At 36.3% G+C, this 25,290-nt stretch overlaps 1 protein-coding gene across 2 annotated transcripts in view; it reads right to left on the minus strand.

Annotated features, from left to right (window-relative positions):
- The window catches only part of ZBBX (zinc finger B-box domain containing), a 105,572-nt gene that overhangs the window by 45,715 nt on the left and 34,567 nt on the right, over nucleotides 1-25,290 (minus strand). For both annotated transcript variants that reach the window (XM_065876455.1, XM_065876454.1), the window contains exons 7-8: nucleotides 6,917-7,075; nucleotides 1,569-1,743 (exon numbers count right to left, since the gene is read on the minus strand). In XM_065876455.1, coding sequence (XP_065732527.1) covers nucleotides 1,569-1,743; nucleotides 6,917-7,075 — 334 coding nt within the window. The remainder of the gene's footprint in view (nucleotides 1-1,568; nucleotides 1,744-6,916; nucleotides 7,076-25,290) is intronic.

Consider the following 25,290-nt stretch of genomic DNA (forward strand, 5'->3'; position numbering starts at 1 on the left):
ATTCATAGTGTACCCTGTGACCACACTACAAAATCCTGCAAAAGGACCCAGCCTCTACCTCAAGGGGCTTCAGATTTGTGGTGTGGCTTAGGGGTGAGAACTTTATAATAAACTCTGAATTCCCAGTATGGTAGCTCAAGTTGGGTCTCTGTGCATCAGGATGGAAATTTTCTACTCAGATAGGAAAAACAGGAGTCTATACAAACTTTTTCATTCTTATGTACTCCAATTAGTACCATAGATCTCTGTGAACTGAAACAATCTAATTACTGGTCTTCCTTGCCCCTTATTTTGGTAATTTTTCCACTATAACTTTGATAATTATATGCCAACATCTGGCCTCTACTATTCCAGGTTTCCATGATTCCTTTGAAATCAGGCAGTTCAATTCCATTTAAGCATCTTTATCCACAATCTTCAGCCTATAGAGGAAAGCTACAACATATCAGTTCTTCCATTATTTTTAAATACTATGTCTTCAAAGTGGACAATCAAAAAGGTATTTCTATAGAAGACTTAATCCTTTTCAGAGTAAAAAATACATTAAAATGTGAAAGCACAAATAAAAGAGCACATAAAATAACATAGTCAATGAGAGTTATGTTGATGTACATGCTAAAACAGGGTATACAAATAAAGTCTTGGAAGTATTAACAAAATTGATGTATCATGAACAAATGTAGGAAAAATATTTGAAAGAGAGAATATTATTTAGTAAAAAATCAGATTTTAATTGGGAATAAGGTGTGTGATATCTTGACATTAGGAATTACACTATGTTACAAAAGAGGACTAATCAGGAGAGGTCCTTCACTGGGAAAAAATGAAATAAAAATCATAAAATTGAATGCTGTCAATTAAGTTACATGATTTAAGTTTATTATCTAATATTTTATTTTTAATGAAAAGCAATTGGAAGCCTCAACAAGATTCTGAGTAATAAAATTAATAAATGAATACTTCTAAAGGTATGATTTCCCTCAAAAGGTACTGGGAAACAAAGAAAAGACACTGTACGCTTCGGTCATCCAGATCTTCAATGTCTAGAATATGGGTGTGAAAATTACCAAGGAAAAATAAAAACAAATATTTCTTCAAAAAGAAAGAAAAACAAAAGACAAATTAATTATCCCCCTGAACTTCACAGCAGTCCCTGAAATATATTTCTCAAGACACATACAAGAAAATTCTCTATTCCTCTCATCTCATAGATCACCCTGTTTTATGGGTTGTAATTACAGTTCAAAAAAGGAATAGTTGTTCTGACAAAACTTTCTGCTAGAAGAGGAGCTGAGAGAATCTAATTCTCTATTCATTTGACAGCTTGAATTTACGTAGGAAACAAAGGCAAATATATCCCCAATGCCCAATTCAGGGGGTTATAAATATTAAACCACTAAACCAATGGTCATAGAGTGACTACTCCTTTGAAGAGTTATATCAAACTACTATCCCAATGTTTCAGTGTTTCTGAACACTGCATTTATATTCATGGAGAATGGAGATAAAATAAATTCAGCTTTATTTTAAAGCATTCATTTTATTTAAAAAAAAAAAAAAAGCGGTACCTGGTTTTGCTGCATGTAACTTCTGTTTCTCATTGTCATCATGATGCCCAGTTCTCCATTGCTTTAGAACTTCTTGAAAGGATTGGGCAGGAGCTTGTTCAACAAATGGCCCTTCACACAAGAGCCTATCTCCTGTATTTGCACATTCTTCTTCTTTTGTTGTTGAAAGTTCTACCTAAAACAATTAATAGTGTATCTAAGTATGCTTTACTAAATGTTTTGTATCTTACAATACATGTAGCATTAATTACTGAGCATTGTGAATCACACATTATTTTTAAACTTAGAATAGAATGGTTTTAAGTTGTACTTATTTATGTGCTTTACTGATTTCTTTAAAACTATAGACAGTTTTAAACGGTCTCTTCAGAAAGTACTAAAACTAGAGCCTACAGGACTGAGGGTTTATCATTAAGTTATCCACCAGTGTTTTCCCTGGAAAGCAGTGATAAACTTGTATCTAATCCTACTTCTCCAGTCGCCTGTTCCCTGCAACCTCCCCACAGCAGAAAGAACAGTTTCTTAACATGTAAATCTGATGTCACTTCTCTGCTCCAAACCCTCCAATGACTCCCTGTGAAACCCTCAGTTCCTACTAGGACTTACAAGGCTGTACACAGCCTTGCACGCCCCTGCCTTTCACTTCACTTCCTTTAATTCTCCCCTTCATTCACTCTGCTCCAGCTAAACTTATCTTCTTTCAGTTCTAGGAACTCATCAAGCATATTCCACTCGAGGGCCTTGTGCTAGCTATATCCAATGTCTGGAATGGTCCCTCTTCATATCTTCACACAGCCATTCCACTCATTTAACTCGGTCTTGGCTCAAATGTCACATACTCAGAGAATAGGTGATGACGCTACTGACGACCCTAAAGACAAAGCCCCTTTCTCCCCGACTTTCCAATCTCTTATCTGCTTTATTTTTCTCTCAATAACTTATCTCCATGGGAATTTACTCTACATGTTTGTTTATTGCTGGTCTCTCCCCATTAGAATGTTAATAGGATCAGGAATGTTGTCTGTTTCCTCAGTGCCAAGAGTAGTGCCTGGCACAAAGTAGGTGCTCATTAAAAGTTAGCTGAATGAATGGACAAATTAATGAATGCAGATGAAACACTGCCTGCTTCTCAATGTAATGACGGGGGGAAAAGATGAATTCCATACAAAATATAGATCCACTGTGAACACACAGAAGAAAATAAAGGTAGGATTTGGCAGTTATCCAGTGAATCAGAGAAAACAGCCAAATTAGGAAACTTTATTTCAGCTTTATTTATTTATAAGTTCCACGCCAATGCTGAATTATCAAATGTGGATTACCTACACTGATGAAATTGCTAAATCTCCATGTGTATCTTCTAGATACAACAGTAGAATCCTCTGTGTTCAGCCCTTAATTGCAAAAAACCAAGCAGATTGTCAGAGGACAACTGAGAGAAAATCGTTAAATATATGCATATATAAAATTCAGTATAAACAAAAAGCATCTGGAACCTACAGACACTATGCTAGTCGTTGACACAGAAACACAGAAATAGAAATAGAAGCAAAGAGCAGGAATTTAACTCAGATAAACAAGAATCCTATGGACAAAAAAGTGGCAGGGGCAGTATTCCGGAGTGAGAGAATGGTATATATGTTAAGGCATGGAGTTAAAGAACACAGTGGCATGGAACTGTATGCAGTTGTGTTGCTATAGCAAAAAGTGGGATATGAGAAAATATAAAGGGTGGAAAGACAAGTAGGGGCAGATTGTAAAGGATCCTGCCTGCCATCCAGAGAAAATTACACTTAAACATATTGGAAATGCAAACCTACTGAAGAGCCCCACCCAGTAGCTACTGAAGAGTCCCACACAGTAGTGTGGGAGAGAAAGAATTTGGAGAACAGTGAGTTTGGATGCAAGGAAACCAATTAAAATTTACATCCATTTCTCAATATCTATCAACATTACAAATGCATAACCCTCTTCACCTAAGAATTTTAGGATTTTAGCATATGGATATACTCATATATATGCAAAACAATATTTTTCAAAATTATTTTTATACTATAGTTTATACTGGCAAAAGACAAAACAATATAAATGCTGATCAGAGAAAACATAGTTTAAAAGTTATTTTATATCCAATACATGGAGTATTTTACAACCACTATATAGAATGAGAAGGCTGTGGAATACACTTATATGGACAGCAAAACTACTGTTTAGTGTAAAAAGCATGTTTGCAGAGCAGTATGCAACATACTAATATTTGTGTTAAGAAATACATACATACAAAAGTAGAATAATTATTAACTTCTAGAAGGCGAGAGAAGAAAATGCACTTTTCACTTTATAGACCTTTTTGCACTTTAAGCAAAAGCTAATTTCAGTATTTGGAATAACAATAAGAATAGAAGTGACCAAATATTCAAGAGTTTTCAGATGGTTTTAAGATGAGATGTGGTAACTGACTGGATATGCAAAGGAGAAAGAGAAATGACTATAGAAAATAAATGTTCCTGGGCTTCCCTGGTGGCGCAGTGGTTGAGAGTCCGCCTGCCGATGCAGGGGACATGGGTTCGTGCCCCGGTCTGGGAAGATCCTACATGCCGCGGAGCGGCTGGGCCCGTGAGCCATGGCCACTGAGCCTGCGCGTCCGGAGCCTCTGCTCCGCAACGGGAGAGGCCACAACAGTGAGAGGCCCGCGTACCGCAAAAAAAAAAAAAGAAAGAAAGAAAAGAAATGTTCCTGCTGGCTTGGAAAGCTAGAAGAGAGGCTGCCACCAACTGTAACATCCATAGGTTTTGGAGAAGACATGATGAATTTCGTTTGGAAATACCGAGTCTTAGAAGTATGTGGGAAGGTATTTACAGGTACTCAGTAAGCAACAGGTGAATGCGTGTGTGTATGTATGCTGCACTCATGAAGATGCACTGAAAACTCAGTGCTTAATACAAAATGAGTCAAGTATTCTGGTGATTCTAGCAGCTTTCCAGGGCAGCTCCTTTCCAAGCAATGAATCAGAGACATTTGCATTTTACAGCTATGCCTATGGAATACTTGGCTTCCACGCAGCGGTGGCAGGATAGGAAAAAGCCAGAGGATAGTGCATTGGCTCTTAAATGTTTCAGCTCAGAACTGTCATATTTCACTTCCACTCAGAGCACATCAGGACCCTGCCCGATTCTACAGGGGCTAGGAAATTTGAAGAAGCACATGGAATCCAATGCTGTGCATCCATTACCCCGTAGGCTACATGATACCCCACAAAATACGTTTTAATATCCCCACTTTCCAGAAAAGGAAACAGAGGATCAAAAGGCTAAAGTAAACTGCCCGATGTTACAAAGCTAGAAAGCCAGAGTCAGGATTTCAAACCCAGGTTTCAGTCTCTAAAATGAAAGTTCTTTCATGAACTGCACCCATTCCCAAGGATATCCACTGGCTTGAATCCATAAGAAAAGTCCTAAGACAGATATCAGGCTTTAGCAACATTTTGACTCTTCCAGGCATTCAAACTGCTTGGTAAGCCAATTAAAAATCAGATTCCTGGGCCCAACCTAGATGTAAAAAAAATCGAAGTTTGAGTGGCAGGCCAGGAATGCACATTTTTTACAAACTTACCCAGTGATTCTGATGCTTATTGCAGTTGGAGAACCTCTGCTCTTCAGCACAGAGTAGTACCAAGCATATGAGGGGGATATTTCTTTAGTGTGTGCACTGTGTACAGGTGCACACCTGAGGGTCGACAGCAGGGATGCCCAGGCAGGACTACTCACCAGAATGACTGAGCAGGTGTTAAAACCACACATCTGGACCCACCCAGAGAGATGCTAAACTCAGTCATGTGTGTTTCTCTAATGTTTCTCCAGTTGATTATAATGTGCATTCCTGGATGAAACCACTGAATTAACGGCTTTAAGTTAAGACCAGGGGTGGAGGGTGGAGGGTCTATACAGCATACACAGTTACCGATGGGGACAAGAGGCAGCATTTATTTTAGGGATTAAAAGAGCAGGCAAAAGAGTAGCTCTGTAGCTTTCTAGTAGAGCTAGTTACTTAAATCCTCTCTGGCTTTCTCATCTGTTAAGTGAGATAATATTGTAAAACTTATATGGTTATTTTGATTATTGGATAAGATAAAGCAATTAAAGGATTAAGCCTAGCATACAGTGTTTAATAAATGTTAGCTGTTGATTTATCACTACTTTTATTGGTAGGATAAATTAGATAAAATGGCAGGCATGAAGGAGAAACCCTTAAAACCATAGCCTCTGGGTAATGGTTAAAAGCAGGTAATTTGGGGTCATAAGGCCTGGGTTCAAACTGAAGTTCCACTATCAATGATATCTTGGGCAATTAAAAAAAACGCTTTGCCACTATTTTCTCATCTGAAAAAAAAGAAAAAAATTTTAAAAGGGGAAAATGAGATAATACACGTGAAATATGTAGGATGGTGTCTGGCACATAGTCGGTCCTCAGTACATTAATATTCTAATAAGACTGTAACTCATTCAGTGATTATTCACAAGCACCCTTGGCAGGTCTATTAGTGAAATTCATGCCAAACTGCTAACCTTCCTGGACAATTCAAGTATAGTTTCTCCGCTGTAAAGAGGGCCTACTACCATAGTGCATGTTTTCTTTTATGTTCTCTGAGCAAAGGTTAGGAACTCACGGGACTGAAGTTCAAGTCTGATTCTGTCACAAAGTAACAAGCTGTGTGACTCTGGCCAAGTTACTATTTCTGAACTACAGTGAAAAGGCTAGTGGCATCTAAAAGAATGAGGATTATTAATTACAAGGATCAAAATTTGAGGAAGTTTCTTTCTTGCTAAAGAATCAATACAACAAGTCTATTATTAAAACACAAACATGAGCTGATGAAAGCTTATCTAGTATATCATAGGGTCAGTAATCAATCTGAATGACCACACAATTTGGTATAAATCTGATTTTAAATAACTGTGAAATTGCCTCTCACCTAAAACACTTGGCAAGGTTTTGTATTTTTAGCCTCTCTGAGATCCTGATTAATATAAAATTGTTATATTGCATTGTGGTTTTTTTTTTTTTATATTTCTCCCAAATATTCATTTCCTGATGTGGTGAAAATGCCTGGAAAGCAATATGATCAAAGGATCATTCATCAAAAAACTAGTAGCCAGAGAACTCAAAGCAATCTCTTTAAAAGGATTTTTACAGTGAAAGTGTTTCTGATTAATAAAAAAACAAATTCATATGAACCAACAATGTGATCAAATAATCTCCAAAACTCTACAGCTCTACTTGAGTATATGAATGACAGTTTCCATGATCATGTATGACAGAAAATGTCTACTATATTTTCCTCAGCTTACCTCAGAGCTGCTCCCCTGAAGAAGAAGAGATTTGTTTTTATGCTGACTTTCACTAATCCCTTTTGTAGAATGATTCTCCCCTTTGGGTTCATCCGGATTAACTTTCTTTATAAACTGATGGGCAACATCCAATAGATTGGATAATATTTGAGATTTTGCCTATAAGTAAACAAAATAGGAATAAAAAGCCTAATATGTCATCTTAACTAATTTAGATATATTAAATCCTGTTTTCATTATTCTATGACTAATAAATAAAATTCAATGCATTTTATTTAATATTTAATAATACAAATTGCCATTTACATCAACCATATAATAGTGACAGCTGCCATCTACTGAAGGGCTAGTTTGAGCTCATACTATCCTAAGTATCTTAAAAACATGTTATTTAATCCTCAGCTCTAAAGCATAACTATTTTTATCATTGTTTTAGGGATAAAGAAAGGAAAGTTTTGAGGGTTTAAATAACTTGCCCTTGGTCACATGGTGAGTGGGTGGCAGAGCTGGGAAGTGACCCCAGGTGTGTATAATTCTAATGACTCCTAGCCTTTCCACCATATCGACCCTAAATAGGTAGCTGTGCTATTTTGCGCACATCATGGCTAAAGAACTAAGTATAATCTAGCGGGAGCCTGAATAAGCCGTAATGAGTATTTTGTTGGTGATAAAACATCTTTAGGAAATATCAACTACTCAAAAGTGCACATCCAGAAGTGCCCTGGCAAACTCCAAGTTGTTCTTCTCGCCATGTCTTTGTTCATGAGTTTCACTTACCAGGAAGGCCCTCCCTCCTCTATTATCTTCTTTGCTGGGCACACTCCTACCTCTCCTGCTAGATTCACCCCAAGTTACTCCCATGGGTCTAGGCATCTCTCCCTGCCGCCCTCCCACAGATGCATGAGGCGCCCATTCTCTGCACCCTCTTCCTACACTGTGGAGATTCCTACCAGCCCACACAGTATTGATTTTATATCATCTTTTGATGTCTGTCTACACCATAAAAGTTCACAGAAGAAAAACATCATGTCTTCTTCGATCTTTGTGTGGTTACCACAGTGCCTGGTAAATAGCATATGGCAAAATAACATAAAAATAAGGTGCTGGGGGAGGGAGAGGGAGAATTACAGAATTAAAATAAATAACTGGGAAACAAGAATTCAAAAAGCCTTTTCAAGTGCCTTCAGAGTGGCCGGAAAAGAACAGGCAAATCTCAGGAAGGCCCTATTCTCTAAAGGACTTCCCATCGGCAATAAGCCTGGTTTGCCCAAGGAGACCCTGCAGGATTCTGGATCCCATCTGAGCTTGAACCAAACAAACTCCAGAGGGAAGATGCAGGCACTTCGGAGACTCTCTGAAAACCTGACATTAGGAACACAAGTAATAGGTCTTACTTCTTAGCAAATGTTCTCAAGATAGAGGAAAACTTCAGCAGGGGTCAGAAATGATTATTTTATACTCTCCCATGAAAATGTGCCTATTTTAAAATTTTCATCTAGCTACCTATTTAAATAGCTAAGACTACTTTCCAGTTATGATCTTTAGTAAATCTATTAAGATTCACTGCAATCTGATTCTGGAATAAATCAGTGAACATCAAATTAACTAGTGTTACTTCATACTGAATTAATAAATTTATCTAGGAAAAGTGACTAAAATGACCTATGCACACATATTGCTGTCCATATACAAACCTATGGCATCTGCTCCAAATTTTCCCAAAGATCATCAAAAAGCCTTTACAGACCTAAGCAGTCCTTATTTTTAAAAGAAATTCATATTTATAATACAAAATTGTTGTCTATACTCATACTGTGCATTAGATCTCCATGGCTTATTTACTACTTGTTGCAAGTGTGTACCCTTAAACACCAGTCTTATCCCCTTCATGGCCCCGTCCCCTGTAAACACCATTTTGCTGTTTTTTATTAGTCTGACTTTTTGGATTCCACATAGAAGGGATATCATACAGTATTTGTCTTTCTCTGTCTGACATATCTCACTTAGCATAATGTGTTCAAGGTCGATCCATGTTGTCACAAATAGCAAAAGGATATCCTCCTTTCTCATGGCTGAATGATATTTCATTGTGCATATATACCACATCTTTTTTATCCATTCACCTATTGGTGGGCATTTAGGTTGTTTCTATATCTTAGATATTGTGAATGATGCTATATAGGAGTGTATCTATCTCTTCAAAATCCTGTTTTAATTTCCTTTGGCTATATATCCAGAACTGGAACTGCTGAATCGTATGGTAGATCTATTTTTAATTTCTTGAGGAAACTCCATATTATTTTCCATAGTGGCTGCACCAATTTACACCCCCACCAACAGTGTACGAGGGTTCCCTTTCCACCACATCCTTGCCAGCACCTGTTGTCTTCTTGAGGACATTACTTGGTTTGGGGTTAGTGGAGATTATAAAGAGGCACAAAGGAACATTTGGGGAGTGATAGAAATACTGTGTATTTATTTATACTGAAGATTACACACGTGTATTGTAATGTATTTTCAGAACTAATCAAGCTGCACACTTCAAAGGAGTGCATTTTATACAACAATGTGAACATACTTATCACTGCTGAACTTAAAAATGGTTAAGATGATTATGTTTACATTTTTTGTATTTTACCACAATTTTTAAACAATGTGGACACAGAAATAACGTGTGATTATATTGTTCATAAATTAAACCTGAATAAACTTGATTTATCAAGAAAAAAAGGAAATTAAGCCAATGGTAATGTTTCATTTTTCCAGAAACATCTGCATTTTAACAAATATTTTTTTAAGAGAAGTAATCCAATTTAACCTGATTTTAAATTGCCTAGAATAAAGTACTATTGACTTCAAAGGTGGTTAAAATTTCTAGTTTATATTTTAAAAAATATCAAAAAACAATAGTATTTTATATAAAATTATCAAGATAGAATTAACATTCAAATATATATATATATTTAAATAGCATAGAACAAAGATTATTTCTGTCCTAAAATGAATCTTGCTATCAATGATTCCGTAATTTTTATAACAGTTTTAGGTAGCATATTAAGAGACCCTTAAATGGCCAAAAAAATGATTTTTATTCTTAAGTTAAATTTAGTGGGCTTCCCTGGTGGTGCAGTGGTTAAGAATCTGCCTGCCAATGCAAGGGACACGGGTTCGAGCCCTGGCCCGGGAAAATCCCACATGTCGCAGAGCAACTAAGCCCATGCGCTACAACTACTGAGCCTGTGCTCAAGAGCCTGCAAGCCACAACTACTGAGCCCACATGCCACAACTACTGAAGTCTGAGCACCTAGAACCCGTGCTCTGCAACGAGAAGCCATGATAATGAGAAGCCCGCGCACCACAAGGAAGAGTAGCCCCCGCTCACCACAACTAGAGAAGGCCTGCGCTCAGCAACAAAGACCCAACACAGCCAAAAATAAAAACAAACAAATAAATAAATTTAGTGCTAAAAAATAAGATAAATATCATGAATAACTGATAAATTGGAATCCTATATCTAAATGTCTTAAGATTCCATTAATTCAACATAAATAAAATGCCAATAAATGTGAATTTTTTTTCCCATGACACCTTACATTTAAATATTACTCTTCTTGGTTGTTAGAGTGTATATGTATACTCATTTTTCTCATTCTTAAAAGAATTTTACAAGGAAAGTGAACAGAATTGTGATCCCCATTACTTAGACAAGAAAACCCAAGCTCATAAAGCTTAGGTCAAAGCCAAGTGGATACAAAACGCTGCGGCCTGAGTTAGAATCAAGGTCTTCCTTCTTCCAGCCTAATCCCTTTTCCCTAACAAATTATGTTAACACAGGAAATGTGTTTTACTTTTGACTTTCTGAAACTTAAAATTATTCAATTGTATCTCTAATAATGGATATGAACATTGTTCCTTCCATTTAACAAAACAAAACTACATATATCATGAAATGTTTACCACAATAAGTTTAGTGAACATCCATTATCTCATATAGATACAAAATTAAAGAAATAGGAAAAAAAATTTTCCTTATGATGAGAACTCTTATGATTTACTCTCTTAACAACTTTCATATATAACATTGATATATACAACTGCTTGTGCAGAGATTAGATTGTTAAGTCCTTGTTTTTAATTACATTTATTGTGCTTATTTATTTTCATGTTTGACCAAGCACTAGCACATTGAAGGGAGGAATAGAGATACTCCTTTCACTCATCTCACCTACATATTGCAGGAGAGAGGGGAATTGGAGGGCTACATGAACTTTGAAAAAACAAAACTTTTGAGCAACAAAGTTAAAAGTATTCTTTAAGAGTAGAATTATACAACAAACTTAAGCCATCTATCCCCTAACTAAGAGGTATAAAATTTAACAGAATCATTAAGATTAGAAATTCACAATACTATTACATGCTATTTTATAATACTTAAAAGTTCCTACATATGTGAAAAATATATCACTCATATGTTATTTTTAACAATGTTAATTCTTCCAATGATTGCAGAATATCTTTCCATTTGTTTGTGTCTTCTTCAATTTCTTTCAGCAATATTGTTAATAGTTTTCATGCACAGGCCTTTCACCTCCTTGGTTAAATTTATTCCTAGATATTTTATTTTTTTATTGCAATGGTAAATGAATTTTTTCCTTAATATCTCTCTCTTCTAATTTGTTGCTAGTGTATAGAAACACAACCTTTTTCATATTGATTGCAAATTTATGGTTTTTGTTTATTATTCTAATAGCTTTTCAATGAAGTCTTTATGGTTTTCTGTAAATAAAATCATGTCATCCACAAATAGTGACAATTTAACTTCTTCCTTTCCAATTTAGATGCTTTTTATTTCTTTTTCTTACCTAATTGTTCTGGCTAGAACTTTCAATACTATATTAAATAAGAGTAGTAAGAGTGGGCATCCTTGTCTTGTTCCTGATCTTAGAGGGATAGCTTTCAGGTTTTCATCATTGAGTATGATGTTAGCTGTGAATCTGTCATATATGGCCTTTATTACTTTGAAGTATATTACTTATCTACATATTTTATTGAGAGTTTTTATCATAAATGGGTGTTGAATATTGTCAAGTCCTTTTTCTGCGTCTTTTGAGATGATTACTTGATTTTCTCCTTCATTTTGTTAATGTGGTATATCATGTTGATTGATTTGTGAATGTTGAATCATTTTTGCATCCCTGGAATAAATTCCACCTGATCATTGTACATGATCCTTTAAATGTATTATATCTGGTTTGCTAATATTTTGTTGTGAATTTTCACATCTACGTTCATCAGCGATATTGGCCTGTAATTTTATTTTTTTGTGCTGTCCTTGTTTGGTTTTTGGTAACGAGGTAATGTTGGTCTTGTAAAATAAACATTCCCACCTCTTCAAATATTTGGAAGAGTTTGAGAAGGATAGGTATTAAATCTTCTCTGAATGTTTGGTAGAATTCACTCATGAAGCTGTCTAGGCCTGGACTTTTGCTTTCTGAAGGGTTTGTGATTACTGTTACAATCTCCTTACTAGTGATTGGTCTATTCACATTTTCTATTTTTTCATGATTCAGTCTTGGAAGATTGATTCTAAGAATTTGTCCATTTCTGCTAGGTTGTCCTATTGTTGGTGTATATCTATTTGTAACATTCTCTTACGATCCTTTGTATTTCTGTAGTATCCATTCTAATTTTTAGTCTTTTGTTTCTAATTTTATTTATCTGAACCTCCTCTTTTCTTAGTGAATCTAGCTAAAAGTGTGTCAACTGTATCCTTTCAAAGAATGACCTCTGTTTAATTGATCTTTTCTATTGCCTAAAGTCTCTATTTCATTTATTTCCACTCTGATTTTTATTATTTCCTTTCTTCTACTGACTTTGGGCTTCATTTGTTCTTCTTTTGCTAGTTCCTTTAGGTGTAAGGTTAGAATGTTTGAGAGGTTTTTTGTTTCTCGAGTCAGGCCTGTAATGCTACAAACTTCTCTCATAGTACCACTTTTGCTGCATCCCATAGATTTTCGTAGGTTGTATTTTCATTTTTGTCTTCAGGTATTTTTTTATTTTTCCTTTGACTTCTTCATTGACCCAACAGTTGTTCATTGGCAAGCTGTTTAGTCTTCATACACTTGTGACTTTTCCAGCTTTCTTCTTATAATTAATTTCTATTTTCATATCACTGTCACCAGAAAAGGTGCTTGACATGATTTCACTTGTCTTAAATTTATTGATATTTGTTTTGTGCCGAAACGTATGGTCTATTCTTGAGAAAGTTCCATGTGCATTTGAGAAGAATGTGTACTCTGCTGCATTTGGATGGAATGTTCTGTACAAATTTATCAAATTTGTCTGGTCTAATGTTTCATTTAAGGTTGCTGTTTCCTTGTTGACTTTCTGACTGGGATGATCTATTCACTGATGTAAGCAGGGTATTAAAGTTCCCTACTATTAACTATTTTTGTGTTGCTGTCAATTCCTCCCTTTAGGTCTGTTAATAATTGCTTTATATATTTTGGTGCTCCTATGTTAGGTGCAAATATATTAATAAATGTTATATATTCTTGATAAATTGTTCCCTTTATCATTATATAATGTCCATATTTGTCTCTTGTTACTTTTTTAGCTTGAGGTTTATTTTAACTGATATGAGTATGTTTACAATCACTTTCCTGTGGCTACCATTTTCTTAGAATATCATCTCCCATCCCTTTACTTTAAGCTTATGTCTGCTTTTAGAGCTGACATGAGTCTCCTGAGGCAACATGGAGTTGGTTCTTGTTTTTTAATCCATCCAGCCATTCTGTGTCTTTTGACTGGTGAGTTCAATCTATTCACATTTAGGATGATTAATGACAGATAAGGACTTAGTACTGCCATTTTATCTTGTTTTCTGGTTGCTCTATATCTCCATTGTTTCTTTTTCCTTGTGTTTCTATCTGCCACTTTACTTTGGTAGTTTCCTACAATGTTTTTCACAGTTTCCTCTTGTTTTATATTTTATGCCTCTGCTCTAGATTTATGTGTTGTGGTTACCATGAGGTTTATATAAAAGTCTCATAGATAAAATAGTCCTTTTTCTGCTGATAGCATATTATCTTCATTTGCCTATTCAAGTTCCATTCTTGTCCTCTTCCCCTTTATATGTTTTTGTTGTCTCAAATTATCCATTTTTATGTTGTGAGTTTGTAACCAAATTGAAGTGTCTATACTTATTTTTACTGCTTTTTCCCCTTTAACCTCTATGCTATAATTGTTTAACAACCTAATTAATTTATCATTTTTGGTAAGGCAGGTCTAATGGTGATGAACTTCCTCAGCTTTTGTTTGTCTGGTAAATGCTTTATTTCTCCTTCATATCTGAAAAATAACTTTGCTGGGTAGAGTATTCTTTGCTGATAGTTTTTATCTTTCAATATTTTGAGAATGTCATTCCACTCTCATCTGGCATGTAGAGTTTCTGCTGATAGCCTAATGAGGGTTCCTTTGTAAGTTACTATCTTTTTTCTCCTGGTTGCCTTAGAAATTCTTTATCATTGCCTTTTGACAGTTTTAATATAATGTGTCTTAGAGAAGGTCTTTTTGCACTGAGATAATAATATGTTCTCTTAATTTCCTGGACTGGTATCTCCAGATCCTTCAGATTTGGGAAGTTCTCAGCTATTACTTCTTTAAATAAACTCTCTGCTCCCTTCTCCCTCTTTTCTCCTTCTGGGATACCCATTATCCTTATGCTGCCTTTCCTAATGGAGGTGGATAGTTCTCATAGAATTTCTTCATTTTTAAAAGATCTTAGTTCTCTCTTCTCTTCTACCTGAATCACTTCTATATTTATATCTTTGCGTTCACTAATTCTTTTTTCCATATTGTCTCTATTTCCAGTGCTTTCTAATACCTTCTTCATCTCATTTATTGAGTTCTTCAGCTCTAGATTTTCTGTTTGTTCTGTTTTTCAGAGTTTCAGTTTTGCTAAAGTATTCCCTCTGTTCATTAATTTTATTCCTGAGCTCATTTGAACGGTCTTTCTGAGTTTTCTTGTAACTCACTGAGTTTCCTCATGACAGCTATTTTGAATTCTCTATCAGTTAGATTGCATGATTCTATGACTTTAAGTTTGATTTCTAGAGAATTGTCATTTTCTTTTTATGATACTGTGTTATCGTGGTTTTTCATGGTGCTTGAGGAGTTGTTCCTCTGCCAGCGCATTTGAAGTAGCAAACACCTGTCTTATTTAGATAAAGCTTTTTAGCTTTGATTCTAACAGTTAAACAAGTTGGTATATATTAGAAGCCTTTCTTTTGTTTTTCAGTAGGTGGCACTACAGCACAAGTTTTTGGTTTCTCTTACCTGAGCTGCCTCTGGCTATGTTTGAGAATGGGCACTTTCCACCTTCCACTGCCTCTGTCAGAGGTGTCCTCAGTATCCAAGTTGTCACTCTTTGGGTCTCCGGGGTTGCTGGTGCCTTGCTGTGCCAGTGTCACTGCTGTTGCTAGCATTTTGCCACTGGGGACACCAGGGTAATAGACACCCCACCGCATCCAAGGTCACCCGGATTGTGGGGAGAGTAGCATGGGTCAAGAGTACCCCTGCTGCATCTGGGGTTGTCAGGTTCAAGGATGCCACTGCCAAAGGTAGGGGGAGGCCAGAAGCACAGGCACCCACCATGGATAGAGGGACCATGGTTGTGGGCCCTTGCCGCCAGCACTGCTGCCTGGTCCCCTGTGACCATGGGTGCCACTGCAGTTGGGATTCTGGAGTTATGTGCTCTGCTACTGGGTTCTCTGGGGCTGTGGGATCACCTGCCATGGTCAGCAGGCTGGGATCATGGGTACCACCTCCAATGCTCCAACAGTTCTGCCTCCTCTTTGTGCTCCAGTCCACTCACTTCCAGATGTACAGACGTGTAGAACTCTCTGGCATCCTAGTGTGTTGGACAGAGGAAGCTTTGCTGAGTTATGGATGTTTTACTAGTTGTAGACTGAAGGAGAGAGACAGAGCATCTCATGTTACCATGATGTTGACATCACTCCAAGAGCAAACTGTTTATCCTTTTGAGATGATGTTTTCTTCCTTAACTAACCACAGCAAAAAAACCTCATGTCTTCTGGGTGCTCTTATAACTCCCAGCTTACATCTATGCTGGAGCTTTGCTTTTCAGTGTGATCCATATATCAATAGTATTATCATCACCTGAAAGCTTGCTAAAAATATGAAATCTATGTCCCACTCAGACTCACGGAATCAGAATCTGCAGTTTAATATGTAATTTAACATACATTAAGGTTTGAGAATCACTATGTCAGAACACCTAGTCATGTGTTACAGTTGTTTGAAAATATCTATCTTCTCTTTTGTGATGATGAATTCCTTGATTCCTTGAGAGGGGGGACGACGTCATATATATAAATGTGTACACACACATATATATATAAAATTCTCCTCCCTGCAGCCCTGTCCTTCATGCTTTGCAACTAGAACATTGTTTGATGAGGGTAAGTACTTGAGAAATATTGGTTGAATCTAATTTAATTGACTTACTGAGATAAAAATAACTAAAAATTCCATTTGAATATTCATTCCTTATACCCAAGCTGAGTCAATGTCAACACAGACAAAATAAGTGGCACTATTAATAACAGCACAAAAGGGCAAATCATTTACCTCTCTAAGCCTAAATGTTTACACCTGTAAAATGAAGACAATCTCTACCTTGCAGGGCTGTTGTGAATACATATCTTTTAAGAAAAACACCTAGCAGAGTGATGACATAAAGAAATGCATTCAAATGACTGCTATCATTTTATCTACATCATGATAGCATACTACTTCTCTGTAAATAAGATAAACAGTTTAGATATCCAGAAAATAGAATTCCTGCCAAATTCAATAGACCTCTGACGACGGTATAATGAAGAGGTCAGTAAATAATTCTATCACCATACAACAAATGCTAAACTGGATAAATTTGTTAAAAACCATTTCAGAACTCTGGAAACCAACCAAAAGCAAACAAATTAAGAAATATTTATTCAAGAAAAACTACGCTGAAATTAATGAAGAACAGTAAAAGTGTAAGGCTTCCCTGCATGGGGCTATTCCTATATTAAATGTCCCTTCCCAAGTCTGTCAATTACTAAGGCAAGACTGGCCTTGCTGAACAGGGAGTGTGCCTGATTGCCAGGGGAGGACAGAGTCTTGAAGTTACATTGGCATTATCAGTGAACTAGAAAATTTGGTTATAAATGAATGGGGAAAACCTTCGGTTCTGACAGCCTGAGGTTTTGGTCCCAGTTGGGAAGAGCAGTGGACCAGACAAACACTTAATGGAATGATCCTGAAAATGAGATCTATATAAGCGCTGATTATAAATGGAAATCACAGAAAAAACCCAAGTGAAAATTCTTGAGTATGACTTCTATAAACTAACAATAGATTTGATATGAAAGGAAGAAGATTCAATCAACTTGATGACAGACCAAGATAAATCATCTAAATTGAAAAGAAAAATGTAAAAGATTAAAGAAAAAGAACACAGCTTTAAAGACTTATGGGACAGCATCAAGCATCCAACATACATTTAGTGGGAATATCAGAGGGAGAGAAATGAGCATAAAAATTATAAGAAATGAGGGCCCCAAATATTCATATTTGATGAAAAATTATCACTTCAAAAATCCACAAAGCGGGCTTCCCTGGTGGCGCAGTGGTTGGGAGTCCGCCTGCCGATGCAGGGGACGCGGGTTCGTGCCCCGGTCTGGGGGGATCCCGCGTGCCGCGGAGCGGCTGGGCCCGTGAGCCATGGCCGCTGAGCCTGCGCGTCCGGAGCCTGTCCTCCGCAGCGGGAGAGGCCACAACGGTGAGAGGCCCGCGTAACGCATAAAAAAAAAATAAAAAAAAAAAATCCACAAAGCTCAACAGGTCCCAAGAAAGATAAACATAGAGCGATCCACACCAAAACATAGCATAATCAAATTACTGAAAGCCAAAGACAAATAGAAAAATTTGAAAGGAAAAAGGGGAAAATGACTCACTACATATAAGGCTACATCAGTATGAATAACAAGCTGATTTCACATCTGAGAAAATGGAGACCCAGAAGGTAATGGAATGATACAAAGTGCTGAAAGGAAAAACTGCCAAAGATAATTTTATATTCAGAAAGAGGATCATTCATTTCTAGCATATCAGCCTTACAAGAAATACTAAAGAAAGGTTTTAAGGCTGAAAGGTATTAAATCTACCAGAAGAAAGATAGAGGCCTGGAAGCATAAATACATGAGTAAATAGAAAAGATGCTTAAGTATTTATTTTCTCTTTTATTTTCTTAATTTCTTTCAGAAGCATAAAATCATATATAGCAACATCATTAGCATTATCATTAACACTATGGCCTTACTGATTTTCTGCCTAGCTGTTCCATTAGAAATTTCAATACCTCCTTCTCAGAAATTAATGAAACAGCTAGGCAGAAAATCAGTAAGGCCATGGAAAACTTTAACGACATCAAGTAACTTGACCTAAATAACATTTAAAGAATCCTCAACCTCACAACATCAGATTACAAATTCTTTTCAAGATTACATGGAACATTCTCCAAGACAGACATATGCTCCACATAAAATAAGTATTAATAAATTCATAAGAATTGAAATCATAGAAAGTATGCTCTCTGATCTCAACAAAAATATATAAATCAGGAACAAATAGTTTTGGGAAATAATAAAATATTTAGAAGTTGAACAACCCATTTCTAAATCATGTTTGGATGAAAAATAAGTCACAAAGAAAATTAGAAAATTGACTGGAAATAAAAACACAACATATAGAAATGAATGGTATACAGTAAAAGCAGTGGTTAAAGTGACAGTTATAGCTTTCAGTGCTATTTTGGAAAAGAAGAAAAATCTAAAATCATAATCTAAGCTTCACTTCAAGAAGGCAGAAAAGAAAAGAAAAAAGTTCAAAAGGAGGTAGAATTCACAAAATAAGGATCAGAGTAGAATCAATCAAATAAAAACAACTGCAAAAAAATCAAGGCAACTAAAATTGGAAAGACTTAAAAATTTATAAACTTTTAGCTAAACTGACCAAGAAAAAAAACAGAGTAAAATACAAATTAACAAATCAATAATGAAATAAAAAACATCGCTATAGACCTACAGTAATTTCTGGATTATAGTGGAATTTGAAACATTTACGCCAACAAATGGACAACTTAGATTGAATGGACAAATTCAATGAAGACACAAATTACCAAAATTGACTCAAGAAAAAGAAGAAAAGTAGAATAATAAGGTAAAGGAATTGAATTAGTAACTGAACATTTTCCCATGAAAAATATCCCAGACTCAGATTGCTTCACTGGCAAATTCTATCCAACATTTAAGGAAGAAATTAAACCAATCCAATACAAACACTTACAGAAAATAGACAAGGAAATACCTCTAAATGAATTTTATAAGGCTAATACAACCCTGATACCAAAGTAGATAACCACATTTCAGGAAAACAAATCTACAGCTTAATATGCCACATGAATGTAGATACAAAGTTCCTTCCCAAAATATTAACAAATTCCATCCACCAACATGTAACTTATGCAGCATGACCAAGTGAAATTATACCCCACTAATGCAATCATAACATCTGAAGATCAAGTACTGTAATAAGCCATGTTAATAAAGGACAAACAGCATGATTATTTCAGTAAGAGCAGGAAACACACACAACAAACAGGAAATACAAAGGAACTTCCTCAAACTGATAAGAGCATCTACAATAAAACCTATAACTAACATCAGAATTAATGGTGAAAGACTATATGCTTTGCCCTTAATCAGAAAAAAAGCCAGGAAGTAAACACTCACTACTTCTTTTTAACATTTACTGGCAGCTCTAGGTAACACATTAAGACAAGCAAAAGAAATAAAAGGCATCTAGGTTGGAAAGGAAAAAGTAAAACTACTTTTATTTGTAGAGGATACAATCCTTTATGTAGAAAATCCCAAGGTACCTAAAAAAAAAAACTATTATAATAAGTGAGTTCATCAAGGTCACAGAACTCAGGATCAACATTCAAAAATCTATTTTATTTCTATATACTAGCAATGAACAACCTGAAAATAAAATTAAGAAAAGAATTACATACACAGTAACTTCAAAACGAATAAAATACTTGGGAAAACATTTAACAGAAAAGCACAAGAACTTAAGACTAAAAACCACAAAACATTGACAAAGGAAATAAAATGAGATCTAAATAAATGAAACAAAATCATGTTCATAGACTGAAAGACAATATTGTTAAGTGGCAATTTTCCCCAAATTGATTTACGGACTCCGCAAAATCCCATGAAGGGGCTTCCCTGGTAGCGCAGTGGTTGAGAGTCCGCCTGCCAATGCAGGGGACACGGGTTCGTGCCCCAGTCCGGGAAAATCCCACATGCCGCGAAGCGGCTGGGCCCGTGAGCCATGGCCGCTGAGCCTGCGCGTCTGGAGCCTGTGCTCCACAATGGGAGAGGCCACAACAGTGAGAGGCCCGCGTACCGCAAAAAAAAAAAAAAAAAAAATCCCATCAAGATTTTTCTTTGTAGTAATTGACAAACTTATCCTATTATGTATATGGACACAGTGAGATATCATCTCATACCCATTAGGATAGCTACTATCAAAACAACAGAGGATAGCAAGTGTTGGTGAGGATGTGGAGAAATTGGAACACTCATGCACTATTAATTGGAATGTAAAATGGTTCAGCAGCTATGGAAAATGGGGGTTTCTCAAAAAATTAAGTATAGAATTACCATATGATCCAGCAATTCCGTTTCTTGGTATATATCCAAAATATCTTGAAGAGATATTTTCATACCCATGTTTATAGCAGCATTGTTTCTACCTCTTGGCAGTAGCCAAGAGGTAGAAATAATGCAAATGTCCATCAGTGCATGAATGGATAAATAAAATGTGGTATATAGATACAGTGAAATATTATTCAACCTTAGAAAAGAAGGAAAACTGATATGCCACAACATGGATGAACTTGAGAAAATTATGCTAAACGAAATAAGTCAGTCACCAAAAGACAAATATTGTATGATTCCACTTATATTAGGTATCTAGAATAGTCAAAGTCATAGAAACAAAGTACAATGTTGTTTAATGGGGATGAAGTTTTAGTTTTGCAAGATAAAGTTCTGGAGATTGATTGCACAATAATGTGAACATACTGAGTTATACACTTAAAAATGAGTAAGATGGTAGAATTTATGTTATGTATGATTTACCACAATTTAAAAATTTTAAATGTATATGGAATGTAGAAGATCTGGAAGAGCCAAAATAATTTTAAACAGAAGAAAAAAATTGGAGAACTTATACCACCTGATCTCGAAACTTCTTATAAAGCTACAGTAATCAAGACAGTGTAGTACTGGCATAAGGCTAGGTAAATAGATCAAAAGAACAGAATACAGAGTCCAGGAATAAGACCTTATGTTCAAATGACTTTTAACAAAGATGCCAAGGAAATTCAATGGGAAATGATAGCCTTTGTAACAAATAGTACTGGGCCAATTAGAGTGCAATATGCATAAATATGAACTTACAAACACTTACCTCACACCGTATACAAAATAAAATGCATTGTAGCTCTAAATCCAAGGGCTAAAATTATAAATCTTATGAAATAAAATATAGGGGGCAAGTTTAAGGACCTTGGATCAGGCAAAATTTTTAAAGATGACACTTAAAACATGACCCACGGGGTTTCCCTGGTGGCGCAGTGGTTGAGAGTCCGCCTGCCGATGCAGGGGACACGAGTTCATGCCCTGGTCAGGCAGGATCCCACGTGCCGCGGAGCAGCTGGGCCCGTGAGCCGTGGCCGCTGGGCCTGCACATCTGGAGCCTGTGCTCCGCAACAGGAGAGGCCACAACAGTGAGAGGCCCGCATACCACAAAAAAAACAAAAAAAAAAAACATGACCCATGAAAGAAAGATAAATAGAGGCTTTGTTATGAAATTTGATCAATGAAACTTGATCTGAGAATGTCATATATTCTATACCAAAATTCTATCGAGTTTTGTGTTTGTTTGTTTTTGTAGTAATTGACAACCTTATCCTAAAATTGACAAACTTATTCTAAAATGTATATGGAAATGTAAAAGACCTAGAATTTGAATTTTTCAATTTGTATTAAAAAATAAAGTTGAGCCATAGACTAGGAGAATATATTTGAAAATCATATATCTGATAAAGACATATATCTAGAATACATAAAGAACTCAAACCTCAATAAACAAAGACAAATAACCCAATTTTAAAATGGTCAAAAGATATGAATAAACATTTCACCAAAGATATATAAATGGCTAATAAGAAAATAAAAAGATGTTCAACTTCATTAGTCATTAGAGAAATGCAAATTAAAACCACAATAAGACATCATTACACACATAGTAGAACAGCTATAATGCAAAATACTGACAGTACCAAGCTTTGGCAAAAATGTGGAGAAAATAAAACCTTCACATGTTACTGGTGAGAAATGTAAAATGGCAGACTTCCCCTGTTGTGCAGTGATTAAGAATCCACCTGCCAATGCAGGGGACACTGTTTGAGCCCTGGTCAGGGAAGATCCCACATGCCACGGAGCAACTAAGCCCATACACCACAACTACTAAGCCTGTGCTATAAAGCCCGCAAGCCACAATTACTGAGCCCACGTCCCACAACTACTGAAGCCTGCGTGCCCTAGAGCCCGTGCTCCACAACAAGAAAAGCCACTGCAATGAGAAGCCCGCACACCGCAATGAAGAGTAGCCCCCGCTCGCCGCAACTAGAGAAAGCCCGTGCGCAGCAATGAAAACCCAACACAGCACCCCCCAAAAAACAAAAAGGAAATGTTAAATGGCACAGACACTTTGGAAAATAGTTTGATAGTTTCTTGAAAAGTTAACAAGTACTAACCTTGGGACTCAACAATTCCACCCCTAGGTACCTACACAAGAGCAGTAAAGATATGTCTTCACAAGCGCCTGTACACAAAGAAATACCCCTAGCATCATTATCCTAACAGCCAAAAGTCTAAAGAAAAATCTATATGTCCATCAATTGATGACTGAATAAACAAAATATGATATATCCATACAATGGAATATTATTCATCACTGGAAAGCAATGAACCACTACAATGAACATGCAACACTGTGGAAGAACCTCAGGAATCTTATGCTAAGTGAAATAAGTCAGACACAAAAGATTGCATAGGAATGATTCCATTTAAATGAAATTTCTAGAAAAGACAAATCTATAGCAACAGATAACGGACCAGTGGTTGCCCAGGGCTGGAAGTGGTAGCAAGGATTGAATGCAAAAAAGTACTAGGAAATTTTTGGTGTGATAGAAATGTTCTAAAACTCAATTGTAGTGATTATTGCACAGGTTTGTAAATTTACTTTAAAAATCATTGAATTGGTATTTCCCTGGTGGCGCAGCGGTTAAGAATCCGCCTGCCAATGCAGGGGACACGGGTTCGAGCCCTGGTCCAGGAAGATCCCACATGCCGCGGAGCAACTAAACCCGTGCACCACAACTACTGAGCCTGCGGTCTAGAGCCCACTAGCCACAACTACTGAGCCTGAATGCCACAACTACTGAAGTCCGTGTGCCTAGAGCCTGTGCTCCACAGCAAGAGAAGCCACCGCAATGAGAAGCCTGTGCACTGCAATGAAGAGTAGCCCTCGCTAACGGCAACTAGAGAAAGTCCGTGTGCAGCAATGAAAAACAAACCCAGCGCAGCCAAAAAAATAAATCTTTTTTTTTTAAGTCATCAAATTGTACAGTTATAATGTGAATTTCAGAGTATGTAAATTAAACCTCAATAAAAGGAATTTAGACTAAACAATAAAACAATAGACAAGACTGGGCTGACTGCAGCAGAAACTTGTATTAGGGTGAATGTTCAGTCTCTTGTCATGTCCTCTTCTATCGTAATTTCTTCCTGACCCACAGCAGTGCTCATCCTCACCAGCCCCACCATGGAAAATACAACTGCTCAACATATTTCTGCCCTCTGGGCCACGGTTCACTGGACAATAAGTGGGCACCAGGTTGAGCTCATGAAGATTTAGATTAGAAATCAAGAAAGCAACATTGATCTCTCTGTCATTGATCCTCTATTATAATTTGTTAATAATTTGTTAATTACAAGAAAAAAAAGTAGATATACAGGAAAAAATAATAAAAGTGGAAGAAGAAGTCTGCCTAGTCTTTCAACAATTTCCAAAATCCAGTCCTGGTTCTTACCATGATTCAGCTACATGACCCCTACTCTCATACAATGAGACATCTGTGAGGTCTTTAATAACAAGAAAAAATTCTTTTTGACTAAGTTAGTGTAAAAAGTCCTAACTAATGCAAGGATCAGTGCTTCCCAATTGAGGCAAGGAAATCTGAAGAGTGGGGAGGTGTTTTGGGTTTTCACGAGCATTACTAACATTTAATGGATGATAACCAGGTTTAATACATATTCTGAACTGTGAGGAATGGTCCACCTCAAGAAAAGTTCCTGCCCCAAACACTCAAGAGATTCCCATTGAGGAATAGTAACACAGACCTAGACTTACACTAGCAACATTTAAAAAAAAATTACAGAAACCCAGTGAAAATAAATCATCATGCCATCACACTAAAAAGTAAGAAACAGAGGTTCCTTCCAATTCATGAATACTACTTCTCAAGGGTAACCACTATTAACAGTTTGGTGTGTATCCCTGCAGCTTTTGTCTTTCCTTAGAAGAACACATGTAGATTTTCAACACAAAACACATTATCTTTCACTTAAAAATATATCAACTATCATTTTAAGTAATAAGTAACCAATGAACAAGAATGTAAAGGTTATTGTTATAAAACATTTAAAATAGATAACTATAAATGTTGTGTCATAACACTGTCTAATATGTATTATAAGATATTTTCAAATTTTAAAACTTAAATATTTATGTCAAATACTGTTCTGCCTATGTTTTCCTCTAAGAGTTTTATATTGTCCAGCCTTACATTTAGGTCTTTAATCCATTTTGAGTTTATTTTTGTGTATGGTGTTAGGGAGTGTCCTAATTTCATTCTTTCACATGTAGTTGTCCAGTTTTCCCAGCACCACTTACTGAAGAGACTGTCTTTTCTCCTTGTTTATTCTTGCTTCCTTTGTCATAGATTGGGTGACCGTAGGTGCATGGGTTTATCTCTGGGCTTTCTATCCTGTTCCATTGATCTATATTTCTGTTTTTGTGCCAGTACCATACTGTCTTGATTACTGTAGCTTTGTAGTATAGTCTGAAGTCAGGGAGCCTTATTCCTCCAGCTCCATTTTTCTTTCTCCAGA

Source organism: Phocoena phocoena, chromosome 4 (genome assembly GCF_963924675.1).
Source record: "Phocoena phocoena chromosome 4, mPhoPho1.1, whole genome shotgun sequence".
Lineage (NCBI taxonomy): Eukaryota > Metazoa > Chordata > Mammalia > Artiodactyla > Phocoenidae > Phocoena > Phocoena phocoena.